The sequence below is a fragment of the Mastigoproctus giganteus genome, chromosome 7 (genome assembly GCF_048544385.1).
Source record: "Mastigoproctus giganteus isolate SK-2022 chromosome 7, ASM4854438v1, whole genome shotgun sequence".
In the NCBI taxonomy this organism is placed as follows: Eukaryota; Metazoa; Arthropoda; class Arachnida; order Uropygi; family Thelyphonidae; genus Mastigoproctus; species Mastigoproctus giganteus.
This window is the reverse complement of record NC_143581.1, coordinates 81,536,276-81,553,702: the sequence shown is the minus strand read 5'-3', so window position 1 is coordinate 81,553,702 and position 17,427 is coordinate 81,536,276. Positions and strand designations below refer to the sequence as shown.

Genomic DNA, 17,427 nt, shown 5'->3' with positions numbered 1-17,427 from the left:
CAGGAATCTGTAAGTGAGTGCTTGAAGTGTAATTGTGGTTAATTGCTGGTATCACATGGCAGACAAGCCAATGAATACTCCATGAGTATTCATTGGCAAAATCCCAAAAATTTGGCTTTGCAATTTTACTAGTTGCCATCTTTATTGGGAAAAAAAAACCACCCCACCTTACCACAATGTATAATCACAGCTGCTGTGTAGGACATCACCTAACTGTATTTCTTTGTGAACTATGGGAAGGCGTAGCTTAGTGCTGGCTCATTTCAATGGTGCCAGATCATTTTGAACAGCTGGTTCTACCGCAAAATTATTTTGAACAGCTGAGGCCCATATCTTGAGGCATACAGAACAATGGTGTAGAAATTTGACAACATTACTCTCATTAGGAGTTGTAAGTTGGTGTTATAGAAAAGCTGTTGCCAAGCAACAGCTTTTCTATAACACCAACTTCCAACTCTGCTGTTTATTTTCTTTCTATCTAATGGTCTCACAAATTCTAGCAAAGTTAGCTTTGATTGCATTAAGTTGATGTCCACAATGAAAAACAACATTGACTCAAATACAGTTTCCAAATCCTTGTGTGATTGAAAGCTTATCAAGTGCTTTACATTTTTCCTAATGTGCACTAAAAAATGGCTCAAGAATGTTTTATTCAAAATTGCTTCTCAAATCACTTTTTCAAGTTATGCAATAGATCAACAGAACACCAAGTATATTTGAGTGCAAGCAAGTGCGTACATACATGCAATATGCTTTGCCAACATATACTGTATGCAAACAGAAAAACATTGGACATCTGAAAATTAATTCAAAATTGGACATAAAGATATGGTAAGAATACTAAACACTAACCCCCTCCCTCAAGAAGCAAAAGCCTAAATTTCTTGCAACTTTTCGTTTTTAATAACATTAATACTAAACTTACTTTTGCAAATTCTTCTTGTTGCTTCCCAATTCCAACTCTGCTGTTTATTTTCTTTCTATCTAATGGTCTCACAAACAGTTCGTCCCACATCTCACCATAAATTTTCTTAATATCTTTGTCTTCATTCATTTTCATTTTTATTTCTTGCATTTTTTCAAAGTAATCCTATATTTGAAAAGTATTCACAAATTTTTAACATTATTACTAAATGAATATTTATTAGAAAAAATAAATTATTTAATACAGGTTGATGATGGTTTCTTTTATTTCATTTATAGAAGAATTTACTTTATGGAATATTACCTAAAATATATTTTTTTAAAGGAATTTATATTTACCCTTAAAAAATTAGTCAATTTTCACAGTGAATCAGTTCTAACTGTGTTTCTGGTTCATATGGTTTATTGTGCATTATATCTACATGAGCTAATAATAAACTAATCATAAAGTAATTTCATGGTTGTGTGGGCTGTAAGGAAAACCAGGATTCTTGAAAATTTAAAAAAGAGAAAAAAATAATTTCATTCTAAATTTTAAATAATTTCATTAAATTATTTTATTTCTTTAAAATTATAAAATTATGTATGAAAATTATTTTAATAAAATGGTAAGAGTAATACACAATATAAACATGTAATCATTCATTAATATGTAAATACATGTTAATGAATGATTTTTTCTTGGCACTGTTTGTTATCTGTACTACCCATATTGTCAGTGGTAGATTGTACTAGATTTTAACTTTCAGGTTCCTTGGATTTGGTTGCTTTCTAAGAAGAGTTCCACACCACAAAGAATTGATATTAATGTATTTACAGCTTAAACAGTAAGGCCCCATGCTTGTATTGGAAGCATGGGGCCTTACTGTTTGGAGGTGGCAAGAAAGGAATGGGTCCAGTCAACTAGTGAGTCCAATTTTTATTGTTAGATTTTATTTTCTCTTTTCCACTGATCACAATCCATGTAATATGCAGAATGTTCATCTTGGCAGTTTGGACATTTTCCTATTTGAATTATACAGTCAGTGTGTGTGTGAGTGTGTGTTGCATGTATCCCTTACAGTCACAGAGAACACAGATGGCTACCACTCTACAAACTGTGGGAGTGATCACATTTTTTACATTTGAAACACCTTATTGAGTTAAACACCTTTATGAGTTGGAACAAGCACCCCTATCTCATTTTGTGATAATTCTCTTTGACTATATTACACCTATAAGACTGTCTTTCTGTTCTAGTTTTAGGTCAACTTGCCACATTTATAAAGAAGTTTTCAATGAGAAATGGGGACAACTTGCTTATAGGGTGATTACTAATGAAATGTAATATAAGAAAGAGTGGGGTGCAGTTTTGTGCAGTATCTGCTTTCTGATGCTTAACAAAAGACTGGGTTAGGTCTTCATCATGTTGTTCTTTGGTTTGGTTTAGATTTGTAGACCCACAGGGACTGAGCTGTTAGACTTTCCACGGTTGCATCTTTCAGCCTTGGGAGAGAAGACTTTTTCTCCTAGGTTTCTGGCTTGCTATGAGGAAGCAGGAATGGTGTTGTCTAGTGACCATGTGGCTGGATATCAGTGTGCTAGTCGTTAGTTTATTAGTATTAGCATTAGCAGAGGCATATGATGCAAGAAAGCAAGCTTATGCAGCATCAGCCAAAAAAAATGCTCCAATTTCACCCCTCCATTTGTTCCAAATATCTGTCTAGCTCAGACTTAAATTTATTTCAGCTATCAACTTCCACAACAAAGGATGGAAGTTTGTTCCACCAACCAACTACCCGCTGACTAAAGGAAAACTTCCGTACATCTGTCTTTCCTCAATTTGAATTTATGCCCTCTCAGGTGATTATTCTGAGCAATAGGAAGAATCCCATCAGCACTGAGCATGCTCAAACCATTCAAGGCTTATACACCTCAATCAGATCACCTCGCAGGTGCCTAGTCTCCAGACATTGTAATTTGCAAAACTTAAGCCTTTAACATTTTACAATTAAATAAAGAATAATTACACAGAAGGTGGCTTTCATTCTTCTGACTGTAGTTACTTTTCCTTTTTAAAGAGATTTGATTTTAAATGCTTTTCAAGAAAGATATAGAATACTAATTCTATAGAGATCACTTTATCTATCACACTGGAAATTGCTAATCACTAGGAATCACTTAGAACTAGGTGGATACTTTTAGTCCACTTACCAATTTCAACCATACTTGTGTGCAGGCAGGCAATGCTTAATTAAAACCCTTTCGAGATTAAAGATCAACTTCATTCACCAGAAGAGCTAAAGATACCATATTTACTGTTCTTGTATAACAGTTGCACTGTGATATTATAACAGAGTATGTGTAACTTTTATTTCCCCTAATAAAAAATCATATTACTGTTCTGTTGACTCAATTTAAATTTAAAAATTACAGTAAACCTTGTGTGCATTTATTAGAATTTCATCTGGTGTGCATACCACGTGAAATTCAAAATTTTGCAAACACCATTTCATTTTCAATTAGAATTGCACAGCATGAATAAAATGAAACAAAGTTCACATAAGCATGGTATAAGAAATATTGTATCCATCAGCAATATGGGTAGTTAGGAGATGGACTGCAAATTAGTGAGAGCAGAATTATCAAAGTATCAAGAAGACTTTCAGATGATGGAGGGTAAAAAACAAAAAACCAAACCATTAGAACAATAAGAATTACAGTTAATCATGTGAGTCCAAAAGTGTTTTAACCCTTTCACAAGGTAGTTACTGAGTTTACATAATATGGGTAATCTCATGCTGGTATGTTCTCAGAATATGTGTAAAGGGCAATGCTCCCAAATGTGTGTGGGATTTTTATGTAATTCTGAAATTTTATAAAAAATTAATATTTTGCAGATAAAACTTTTCAAAATATTTATTTGTTCTTATTTTGACCTTATTGTCCAATATCACAGTGAAATTACAGTTCGTCCTACTATAACTCACACAACATTTAAGGGCACAAAAGGTAATATAGTTATACAAGTTGGCACTAATGATATCAAGAGTAGGAGACCGGCAGAATTACTTAACAAGTACAGGTCACTGTTGAAAAAAAGCCGTGAATTAGGGTTGAATTTGAAAGTGTCTGCAATTCTGCCCAGACACGATAGGAGGGAGTATATGATGAGAGCCTTGTCGATCAATTCGGCCCTGGAAAGATTGTGCAAGGCTCAAGGGGTAGAATTTTTTTCAGCCTGGACTGTACTTGTTAACAGGAGAGACTGCTTCTACAGGGATGGGATACACTTAAATAGAAAGGGTGCAAGAATATGTGCTGATGCTATCGAGGCAGTGTTAGGTGGGTCGGAAAACTGCTAGCTTGGGGGGATACAAAGACTAATAGATTAACAGTAGCCACTGGCAGAGGTGAAAGAGAAATTCTTGCACTGCTTCTATTGGAATGAACAGAAGACTGAAAAACAAGATGCAGGACATTTCAGAGAGTACTGCGAGTCATTGTGGTACAAGTAAACACATGGGTTGTGTTAGGGTAGCTAAGAATAGAAACAGGTGCATGTATATTTGCGTGTACACCAATGCTAGGAGTTTAGTAAATAAATTTGATGAATTTGAGGTATTGCTCAAAACATCAAAGGCAGATATTGTTGGGATATCAGAGACATGATGTTACACAGATATCAGGAATGCAGAACTGGAATTTGGGGAGTACAACATCTACAGAAAGGATAGACAGGATAGGAAGGGGGGAAGGGATTATGCTATGAGTTAAGAAACACATAAAATCCAAGGAAGTGAAGCCAGTCGACATCGCTGGACAGTGCAGTGTCGAGTCAGTTTGGTGTGACATGAGCATTGGGAGATCAAAATCGAGAGTAGGAGTGTGCTATAGACCTAATGACTCTGATGAGTATAATAAGAAACTGTACAGGGAAATAGAGTGGGCCAGTCAATCAGAGAGTCTTATAATGGGGGATTTTAATTTCCCAGATATTGACTGCAATTTGGGGGCTAATCACTCACACACTAGCAAGGCTTTTGTGGATTTATTGGATGATTGTTTTCTACATCAGCATGTTTGGGAGGCAACTAGAGGGAGTAATACTCTTGATTTGATTATCAGTAATTATTCTTCATGCATTAAGAATCTGCAGATAAATGAACCAATAGGTGGAAGTGATCACAGTGTGCTGAAGTGGGATTTACTCAAAGAGGTAACTACTATTAGGGGTAAAGGGAAGGATTATTGCTTTCATAAAGGCCACTACGATGGACTGAGACAGTATTTAAATTCTATACAGTGGGACCAACTGATGATGTTACCAACAGAAAATTCAAAATTGGAAGCATTCAAAGAACTTATAATGGAAGCTACTAGGCTTTACATACCAACTAAGAAATATTGTTCAAGGTTTAGGCCTAAATGGATGTCAGAACTAATGAGACATATGGCAGAGAAGAAAAATGCATGGGATACATACAAATTAACACGTGACACAGAAGCCTATGATAGATACAAGTTGATCTGTAACCAAGTTACAAAGGAGGTTAGGCAGGCGAAGGCAGATTATGAGAAATCTTTGGCAAGGGATGCAAAGAAAAACAGCAAAGAGTTCTTTACTTATGTAAACTCTAGAAGGAAGGGGATGACTCAGATTGGTCCACTTGATATCGATGGGTCAACTGTTGATGATCCTGCTCAGGTAGCTAACAAACTAAATGAATATTTTGCATCGACATTCACACATGAGGAGTTATTCAGCGAGGGGAATGCCAGAGGTGTATTCAACTCTGGCAGTAAGCTAGAGAATCTTGTAATAATTGAGAGTAAAGTGGAGGAGAAATTGTTGAAGATAAACACAAGAAAGGCACCTGGGGTGGATGGGATCTATCCAGTTACATTAAAGGAGGCAAAGGAAGTAAGCAAACCCTTAGCCATAATTATGAGAGCTTCCTTGGACTCAGGGGAGGTACCCACAGACTGGAGATGTGCAAATGTGACCCCAATTCACAAAGGAGGATCAAAGGCTGACACAAGTAATTACAGACCTGTGAGTTTAACTTCTGTTCCAGGAAAATTAATGGAGGCACTGGTTAAAGAAGCACTGCAGGATCATCTAGACAAGACTTCAGTTATAGCTCGGACACAGCATGGTTTTGTTAAGGGGAAGTCTTGCCTGACCAATTTGATTGGATACTATGATGCAGTCACAAAAGAACTGGATGCAGGGAATATCTTTGATATTATATACTTGGATCTTAGAAAGCTTTTGATACTGTTGCACGTGGAAGACTGCTGCACAAATTGGAGCAGTGTGGCAGTGAGGCAAATTGCTGCTATGGATAAAGGGGTGGTTGAGGGGGAGAAGACAGAGAGTGGTAATCAATGGACACTGCTCATCGTGGACTAATGTTATCAGTGGAGTCCCTCAGGGTTCAGTGTTGGGTCCATTATTGTTTTCTGTATTTATAAATGATATTGATGATGGTATATCAAGCTTAATGTCCAAGTTTGCAGACAATATGAAGGTTGGCAGGGTTGTCAAGGACACTACTGACACTATGCTACTGCAACAGGATCTGGAAAGGTTGAGCAGATGGGCTGAGAGGTGGCAAATGAAGTTTAACATTGACAAATGTAAAGTACTACATATGGGAAACAGCAACCCCAGAGCTGGGGTTGCTGTTTCTCTACCACTGTCAGTGTAGTACCACAGAGTTGATAATGAAAGGGACCTGGGGGTGGTTGTGCAGGCAGATATGAAGTTCTCTGAGCAGTGCAGACGGGCTGCAAGAGTAGCTCATGGTGTATTGTCAATGATATATAGGAATTTTTCTAGCAGGGATAAGGAGGTGATTATTCCCTTGTATAAGGCAATGGTCAGGCCACACCTTGAGTACTGTATACAGGTCTGGGGGCCTCATTTCAAGAAGGATGTAGAGCTGCTGGAATGAGTACAGAGAAGGGCAACAAGATTAGTGAATGGAACAAAGGGGTGCTCTTACAAAGAAAGGCTTAAGTTTTGCAAATTACAGTGTCTGGAGACTAGGCACCAGCGAGGTGATCTGATAGAGGTGTATAAAGCCTTGAATGGCTTGAGCATGCTCAATGCTGATGGGATTCTTCCTCTTGCTCTGAATAATCACCTGAGAGGGCATAAATTCAAATTGAGGAAAGACAGATGTAGGATAGACATGCAGAAATTTGCCTTTAGCCAGCGGGTGGTTGGTTTGTGGAACAGACTTCCATCCCTTGCCGTGGAAGTTGATAGCCTAAATAAGTTTAAGGCTTAGCTGGACAGGTATTTCGAACGAACAGAGGGGTGAAGTGGAAGTGGTTTTTTTTTTTTAATGCTAACATACTTTCCAAAAAATCAGTGTGTAGTAGAACTGTGCACTATATGTACATGCATATTTTAATAGCGCAATCAGGGATTTTTTTCAATGATATAAAGGAATTTTTCTAGCAGGGGTAAAGGAGGTGATTATCCCATTGTATATCGCAATGAATGCCACATTTGGTAATAAACTTTACATGTACGAGATTGGTGAGTGGAACAAAGGGGTATTCTTACCAAAAAGGCTTCATTTCTGAAAATTACAGAATCTTGGGACTATGCTAGGTGATCTGATTGAGGTGTTTAACAATTTTAATGGATTGAGCAATCTCAATGCTTATGAGATTGCTCAGGCCACACATGAGGTGGCAAAAATTCATATTGAGGATTTTCGGTTGCAGAACAGATATGAAGAAGTTTGCATTTAGCCTGTGGGTGGTTAATTGCTGGAACAAACTTCTATTTGTTGTTGTGACAGTTGATAGCCTGAATAAATTGACAGAAGAACTAGACAAAGTATTGGAGGTAAGAATAGGTGAAATGGGAGGTGGTGGGTTTTTTTTTTTTTTTTTTTTTTTGGCTGATGCTGTTTAAGCTTCCTTTCTTGCATCAGTTTCCACTGCTAATGCTAATATACAAAATTCTAATGCTAATAAACTCTACATGTACTAACAACTGCAAGTTACTGAAAGAGAGAGGCATCTGAAAAATTGAACACGTTAATGCTTCCGAACATTAATGCCAGCTATGAGTACACGCACACATTATTAGTTGTGGGTAGTCAACAAATTATTGTTGTAATTGCATCCTTTTTATTGTAGTCAAATATAAGTATTATGACTAAACTCAAAAAATTATTATGTAGAAATTGTGAAATTTAAAAATTTATTTTCAAAATCTAGCATAAATATTAATTGCAAACGGCTGATATTTTAAATGGCAAAAAGCCAACTACACTCTGCATTCCCAGGTGGCCATCCTCCCAAGTACTAACTGGGCCTAATGCTGTTTAACCTCCGTGAATGGACGAGAACTGGTGCATTCATCCTAGTATGATAGTTGGCTGTTCATAGCACCTGTAATGCATTTACTTATGACATAGATTGCTGTAGCATTTCGTGTCGCATTTTCGTTGCAATTTTTTTCAATCCACAGATGCAAGTTACTTCCACATGAAAACTGCCTTGGGTGCACTTAAAGAAGTTTCACTTCAAAAATATATCACCTGTTCATCACCTCTTATAGATTGCCTTGTTCCTCCTCCAATTTATTCAAATTGTTCACTTTAACAACACCAGATGGAAGTTTGAATTTATATCCCCTAATGTGTGAGGAGCTTAATCAATCTGTTTAAACCTCCATCAGATCTTCTCACAGCTCACAGGTGCTGCTGCTGCATAAAGATTTTACAACACAATAGCATCGAAGGCCAAGATGTGAATTTTCTGGTTTCTTAATGTAACTCATGTTTTGTTAGATTAGATTAGATTAGATTATTGCATCACTGTAAGGGACTCACCCTTCATCAAAGTAGACATGTTGAAAAAACTGAAATAAAAAGATTCTAGATTTTCAGAGTTACCTAATGTCTGTTGGTGGGTAAGTGCAGTCTGATTATTACATAAACTCTAGAAGCAAGTAATCTGGAATTTCTGGACCAAGGATATACCAAAATAATGAATTTTACTGAAAGTTTAACTTAGCATTGAGCACAGAGAGCAGGATTTTCATTAGCTAATAGATGATGGGTAAGGTGTGTGTCACCAATTGCAGTCTAGCAAGCATTACTTATTCTCTGTGACTTTTTCTTATGCTGGAGTTCCATATTTGTGGAATAGGTTTTATTTCATGTAACTTATTGTTGGTTTGGTTTCTCCATGTCTGGGCCCATTCTTCTTCACTTGCTCTTCTATAAATTGGTCCAAAGTCATTATAAGAGACTATCATTGTTTTGCTTGGTAGTTATGATACTGACTTAGCTGCATTATTTGCTTTGTCACTGCCTACTATTCTGGAGTGTCCTGGGATCCCACATGAGACTACATATGATGGAAATACAGCTGCTATACCTACATTAAGTAGGACTTAGAATCATGAGTTTCACAGTGTGTTCTGAAGCATGATTAGCATGTAGCTGCTGGATGTTATGGAATGGATTTTTTACCACTGAGAAAAATATAAATCAGTGTCTAGCTGATGTCTATCCCATGAAGGTAAAGGCATGTTTGTATTTTTCTCAATTTTGTTGAGATCAATTTTCCACTTATGTTCTTCCTGAAGCCATATCCAACAGGACTAGATTTGTTAGATTTGGAATGCAATGCAAAGAATGGCAACTAGACTGGTGGAGTGTTATGCATTACCCCCATAAAGCACAATTTAACAAGGTCAACTGGATACTTTGGAGGGGTAGGGTCATTAAAATGTATAACAGTCTTTAAAGAACAAAATGAATGAGGGAAGAATATTCTTGCTCCTGAGTGAGACAATAACGAGATCTTATTAAGTCCTTTAGGTAGAATGTTGTGGAACATTAAAATAATATACGAAAAAAGATGGCTAAGGTTTGGCAAAAATTCAAGGAGGAATTGAATGGCTACTTTTTTGATGATGGGAAAAATATCATTTCTTTTTTTTTTTTTTGGCAGATGCAGAAGTTCACTACCTTGCATCATTATACCATATTAATCTAAAATAAAAAAAATAAGGCATTAAAATAATTTTTTTTCCATGATCACAAATGCAATTTGACATTTTATGAAATTATTAAAATTAAAAGAAAATAAATTTTATTTTAAACAAGTAAATTACTATCACTATTGTGCCACTATAAATTTTAATTTTAATGGTTTATTTATTTATTATTATTATTTTTTTCTTTTGCATACTGACCCTAAAAACAAAGAATGGTGCTCCTAGATGACCAAGAGCCTCAATAAAATCATCAACAAGTGAAAGTCCATTTAGTAGCGACTTCAATCTAGAAAAACAGTTAAATGTAATAGCAAATTACCTAGTACTTAAAAAAAAGCATTAACCCTTTAATGGGCATGTTAAAAATATAACATTAGCAGGTATATTGGTGGATTTTTGCCACCATTATTATCTTCGGAATAAAGGCATGAAACAATTTAAAACTGTTCACTTTTTTAAGAAAACTTTATTTTCAATCTATTATGAATGCAACTGTGAAAAATCCATTTTTATATTGATTTTTAAAAAAAAAATTTATTTTATTTTATACTTCAATTGCCACTTCTCAGCCCATCTGCCTAATTTATCTAGATCTTTGCAGTAGCATACTCTGATTACGGTCATTAATCAGACAAGAAGGATGTAGAGATGCTGGAACGAGTACATAGAAGGGCAACAAGATTAGTGAATGGAACAAAGGGGGGCTCTTACGAAGAAAGGCTTAAGTTTTGCAAATTACAGTGTCTGGAGACTAGGCACCAGCGAGGTGATCTGATAGAGGTGTATAAAGCCTTGAATGGTTTGAGCATGCTCAATGCTGATGGAATTCTTCCTCTTGCTCAGAATAATCACCTGCGAGGGCATAAATTCAAATTGAGGAAAGACGGATGTAGGATAGACGTGAGGAAATTTGCCTTTAGCCAGTGGGTGGTTGGTTGGTGGAACAGACTTCCATCCCTTGTGGAAGTTGATAGCCTAAATAAGTTTAAGGCTCAGCTGGACAGGTATTTCGAACGAACAGAGGGGTGAAGTGGAAGTGGTTATTTTTTATTTATGTATTTATTTATTTTTTATTTATTTTTTTTTGGCTGATGCTGCAGAAGCTTGCTTTCTTGCATCAAATGCCTCTACTAATGCAATGCTAATGTCTATTATAAAGGTTGATAATTATTAAAGGTTGGTTCATTTTATTATTTTTATGGCTAAATGTCTTTATAACAAAATAATTAAAGATATACTAGGGGGCTTTGGCCCCCTGCTTGCTTCTTTTGATAAAATAAAATACTTAAAGAAGTTTTGACACTGTGTGTGTCTCTTACCAAGTATGAATAAATAAATACGTTACATGTGGAAATCAAGAATGGTACTGTGTGGTCATGCTAGATAAACAAAGAATGAGCATGAGTTTCATCCAGCATGATCATGCTAAAACAGAAGCTTGTTTTACTATAGTAAAACAAGCTTCTGTTACATATTTTAGTATTTGTTATGTATCACCGCGTAACCTACATTCCTCTTCTCCCATTGGCTGAATAAATATCACTAGGAGGTAAATTATTTTAATGTATAGAAAGATATACAAAGCAAATGTACAATAATCAAGGAACAGTAAAATTCACATTGACATTATCACTAACAGATATTTTTATTTTCAAATTTAAAATGTGATTGACATTTACAACCAACATGCATAATAAAGGTTAATAAATGACAAATATTTAGAAAGCTGTATTTCAAATTAGCATAATCCATGAATTAAAACAAAATCAATAAAATATTTTCTAAATTATATTGTTAATATTACTAAATTAATTTATAACGTAATAATATTCAAGTATTTGCACAAATCTGGCAAATTGTCAGTATTGGTGCAAATCTGATATGAATTCTAATGTGAACAAATACTGGCAAGGGATCATTCCATGCCATATGAAACCAAAACAGTTTACAAGGAAAAATATCCTTTTCAAATAGAATATATACCAAAATTAAGTATACAAAAATTTAAAATTAATCAATGATCAGCATGAAACAAAATCACAATGTACAGCAATACTAAAAACTTTGCACTCACCAGCTAAGGGTACAAAATATGCAAGAATTTACACATAATACTATAATGTATTGAGATTAGAGGAAATAATTATAGAAGCACTAGCATTAGCAAAGGAATTGATGTAAAAAAAGCAAGCTTATACACCATCACCAAAAAAAAAAAAAAACCTTCCCATTTCTCCCATCCATTCCTCCAAATGTTTATAAAGTTCTAGAATTCATTTAAGCTATCAACTTCTGCAATGACAGGAAAAATTTCCACACACCTATTCTACAACTGTCTTTCTTCAATTTGAATTTATGCCCCTGCAGGTGCATAATCTGAGCAAGACGAAGAATCTCATCAGCATTGAGCTTGCTCAAACCACTGAAGGCCTTATATGCCTCAATCAGCTCATCTAACAGGTGCCTAGTCTCCAGACACTGCAATTTGCAGAACATAAGCCTTTCTTTGTTAGAGCAACTCTCTGATCCTCTCACCAATCTCATTGCCCTTCTCTGTACACATTCCAGCAGATCTATATCCTTCCTAAAATGAGGTCTCCAGACTTGTACACAGTACTCAAGGTATGGCCTGATACAAAGGGATAATCACCTCCTTATCACTACTTGCAAAATTCCTGTATATGATCAACAAGACCCCATGAGCTGCTCTTGCATCCTATCTGCACTGCTCAGAAAATTTCATATCTGACTGAACATTATCCCCAGTTCTTTTTCATTCTAAACTAGTACTTTGCATTCATCACTGTTAAACTTCAGTTGGCACCTTTCAGACCATCAAGCCAACTCTTCTAGATCTTTTTGAAGTAGCATACTGTCATTACTGTCATTAACAATCCTGATATGATGATGGTTAATCATCATATCATCTGCAAACTTGGACATTAAGCCTGATATACCATCAGCAATATCGCTGATAAATATAGAAAACAACAATGGACTCAACACCAAACCCAGGAGAACTCCACTAACAACATTATTCCACGAAGAGTAGTGTCCACTCTCTGTCTTCTACAAATCAACCATCTGTATATCCATAGCGGCAACTTGATCTTAATGCCATACTGCTCAAATTTGTGCAGTAACCTTCCATGAGCAACAGTATCAAAAGCTTTCCTGAAATCCAAGTATATGATATAAAATTCTTTTTTGCATCCAGTTCCTTGTTAACCACATCATAGTATCCAATCAAATTAGTCAGAGAAGCCTTCCTCTTAATAAACCCCTGCAGCGGCTGAATTATAACCACAGTCTTGTTTAGATGATGCTACAATGCTTCTTTAAGCAGTGACTCCATTATTTTCCCCAGAACAGACATTAAAGTAACAGGTCTGTATTATTCGTGTCCCTCTTTGATCCACCTTTGTGAGTTGGGGGTACATTTGCACATCTTCAGTCCATCTGGACCTGAGTCCAAGAATGCTCTCATAATTATGGCTAAGGGTTTGCTTACTTTCTTTGCTTCCTTCTTTAATATAACTGAATAGTTTGTCAGGATCATCAAAAGTCAAATCATCGATATCAAGTGGACTAATCTGATTCATCTCCTTCCTTCTAGAGTTTGCATAGATAAAGAAGTCTGCTATTTTTCTTTACATTCTTTGCCAAATATTTCATATAATGCTTTGCTTGTCTAACCACCTTTGTGACTTGATTACAAACTAGCTTATATCTATCATAGGCATGTATGTCATCCATAGGCATGCGCAGCCTAAAACAAGGGAGGCAAACCATATTTGCCCCTCACCCATCCAACTTTCCAAGAATTTGTCTGGTTCTTCCATGAATTTATTCATACCACCCATTTCCACAAAACCAGATGGACGCCTGTTCCAACAATCAAAACATACTGGCAAACTTTTGCACTTCTATCCTGCAACCTCCTTCCTCAATTTGTCTCTTCTAGTCTCAGCAAGAGGTAGAATGCCATCAACATTTAGCTTACTCAATCTGTTCAAGTCTTTAAACACCTCAATCAGATCTCCCAGATCTCACAGGTGCCTAATCTTCATATGCTGCAATTGGCATAACTGAAGCCTTTCTTGGTAAGAGAATCCTTTTGTTCTATTTCTTGGTAAGCAAATTCTTTGGTTCTGTTCTGTTCTGGTTGCCTTTCTCTGCACCCATTCCAGCAGATATATATCCAGGGGTGTGCTGGTAAATTTTTAACAACCGGCTCTCTAAAAGAAGGCAGGGGTACTGGTGATTTCAACTGGTTTTAACTGTGGCCACCACCCCTAGTTGCCTCCTATCTTCATTAAAGACAGGTGGCGCCAACCTGAAAATCTTCATTAAAAACACAATTTTAACGAATGAAAGTCTTCTATTTGAATACTAAAGAGACAATATCAATATACACACATCTTTACTAATAACAGAGTTCTCAATTGAGATAACATACCATTTTGAGGACAATCCATTCTTTTTTTCATTTCACATATGAAGTCTTCAAGTATTGTTCAAGAAATTCTTCACTTGTTTGCAGTATGGAAAAATTTTCGAATTCCAGCTTGTGGCATCGAAGTAATTGTGATGTCATTAAAGATGGACACCTCCTCTAGTAAAACCTACTACCGCTTTTCAATGGATACTTTCTCTCTCCTAATTATCTAACAGGGAGCTTACAGTAGCATCCTGTTCGAGAATTTTGGAATACTAATTGATCTGCTCACTGTTCACCAGCGCGACTTCTCGGTAAATGGGATAGGTGATTATATAAGTTTTACAAGTACTACTAAGTTGTAGAATGGTAATTCCTTTAGTTCTCTTAATTTGTGCTTAGCAGCAGCAATAGTGCTACTGCTAAGCACAAATGTTACAGATACGCAACGTCGAACCGTTGTGTATCGTCCCAAAAAAAAGCACTGACTGTACCTATTGCTGTGATATATCTATAAAATTGTAGGTAGTGAAAACCTAACAGTACAATAAATAAGAAAAGATATTTTGTATTTCAGATAGAGAGAAAGCAGAAATTTCATATTGAATGTTAAATGTAAAGCATGTTTTATTAATTGTGTGGCGCCTGTGGAGTGGAAAATGCCTCGCTTGTGCACACTTGCCTTGTATTCGGTAATGTAAAGGGTAATTTTGATTTTACCATGAGGAACTTTTCAGAATAAAATGCCTAAGTTATTGTCTTCACACCACTTGACACTATTTCCAGATAGAATATTGACAAGTACTTTCCATCCATTTGAAGCAGAAAACATTCTCCAACTCCCACACTGTAATGGATTACTTTCCATGCTATAAAGGATTATTACTGTGCAGTGGCATACCATGGTAGGGTCAGCAGATACATTATACCCTCCTGATACCAAAATATGGTACTGTGGGGCATTTTTAGAAAAGGACTACAGTGATATACATTGTACAACTTAAGAATTTGTTCAATGATTTTAAAAATATTAACTTTTATATCTATAATTCATTGTTTATGTATTACTTTTGCAGTTCATTTTGTTTCACATGTTTATTTTCATAATTGTATAGGTACTGATTATATTTTATACAACTCATCATATGTAATGAATATAGGCAATCAATTAAGAAACATACTAAATATATTAATAAAATAATCATTTATAAAATAGTTTGTTGTTATTATCATTTACATGTTTAATATAATGTTTTTTTTTTTTTTTTTTTTTTTTTTTTATGTGAACCCCAAACACGAGAGGTATTAGAACCTATAGTACTTAGTACCATGCTTGGGTTGGAGGTTGAGAAGACGAAAGAAGATATTTGTTGACATTGGACTTGAACTTCTGCAGGTTGTAATTTTCAGGAAATACGTATGAAGGAAGGTAATTCCAGAAAACAGCAGTTGAATGAATAAATGAGGAAAATGAAAAGTTCGTTCCGTGGGTTTGAAGTTGGACAGTAAATGGATGTTGGCTGGTGGTGGCACGTGTTCGGACTGTTTTGAAAGAGAGAGCGGGAATTATAGAAGACAATTCAGAAGAACAGTGCCCATGGAAGTATCTGTAGAAGAGGCATGCAGCAGAAACAGTACGTCTATGAGAAAGCGAGTGGAGATACTCTGTTAGAGATGAATCATTAATTAACCTAACTGCCCTCTTCTGAATGGAATCAAGAAGCCTGAGAGAAGTTTTGGGGGCACCACCCCAGATGTGGGAACAATATTTCATGGCAGGGTAGATTTGAGATTTATACAGAGTGAGCAGCTGTTTGGAAGAAAAGTAACACCGAAAGCGAAAGAGAAAACCAAGTTTTTTAGATGCAGAGGAAGCAATATTTGTAATGTGCTTGTGCCAAGAGAGATTAGAAGTCAGGGTAATCCCCAAAAGAGATATATCATTTTGCCTAGAAATCGGAGTGTCACTAAAGATAAGCATAGGAGCAGAAGAATCCTTTTTGCGAGATATAAGACAAGACTGAGTTTTAGAAGGGTTGAAATCAACTAAGTTGTCTTTGCCCCACTGGAGATTTACCTGAACATCGGTATTTAAGGAATTGGTAGCAGATTTTCGAGAAGTTGAAGCTGATTGAGCAGGACAAGGTTTCTCAAAATGGAAAGTGGAATGCAATGTGCTATCATTGGCAAAACTATGGATAGGATTTCCAGTGAATAGAAGAAGGTCATTAATATACAAGAAGAAAAGAGACAGGGAAAGAACTGAACCTTGGGGGACACCAGCTTAGTGAAGAAGTTAGAAGACAGAGAGCCATCTACCACCCGGGTTCGAATCCCACCTCGGGCTTGGATCAAAGTACTGCAAAAACCTTGGGAGGTGCATTATGGCCACAGAAGCCGATGCGCCAACAACTACAAAAGAAGAAAGAAGAAAGACCATCACCCTCAGTGAGCGATCAGAGAGAAAACTGGATAACCAATTACTAAAAACAGTTGGCAAACCATAAGATGGAAGCTTGTTTAGAAGACCTTTATGCCAAACACGATCAAAAGCCTTTGAGATGTCAAGCGCAACTACCTGTGTTTCACCAAAACTTTCCACTGAATTAGTTCATAAATGGGTAACTTAAGCCAGAATATCACCAGTGGATCGACACTGGCGGAATCCATACTGGCGATCGTTGATCAGACGGAAGGTTTCTAGGTAGTTTAAGAGTTGGCGGTTAATTGATTTTTCTATTACTTTAGAAAGAGTAGAAGTAATTGCAATGGGACGATAATTGGAATAAGAAAGTGAAAAAAACACCTCTGGAATAAGAAAGTGAAAAAAGGCGGCAAAGAATAGGAGTAAGTTCAGGCGCACAGGTTTTGAGAACAAGTGGAGAAATACCATCAGGACCTGGAGCTTTCTTAGAATCAAGATTCATCAAAATCCTTCTGATATCCTTTTGACAAGGCGCCTCCATAGCCAGGTGGGCAGGAGCATCAGTGCGTAGCACACGCTTCTTGATTAGACCGGGGTTCGTGCCCGTGAACCACCAAATATGGA

At 36.2% G+C, this 17,427-nt stretch overlaps 1 protein-coding gene across 1 annotated transcript in view; it reads right to left on the bottom strand.

The window, feature by feature from the left end:
* The window catches only part of LOC150083030 (DNA-dependent protein kinase catalytic subunit-like), a 205,091-nt gene that overhangs the window by 45,507 nt on the left and 142,157 nt on the right, over window positions 1-17,427 (bottom strand). Inside the window, exons 8-9 of the mRNA XM_090378363.1 lie at window positions 10,139-10,226; window positions 926-1,090 (exon numbers count right to left, since the gene is read on the bottom strand). Coding sequence (XP_090234489.1) covers window positions 926-1,090; window positions 10,139-10,226 — 253 coding nt within the window. The remainder of the gene's footprint in view (window positions 1-925; window positions 1,091-10,138; window positions 10,227-17,427) is intronic.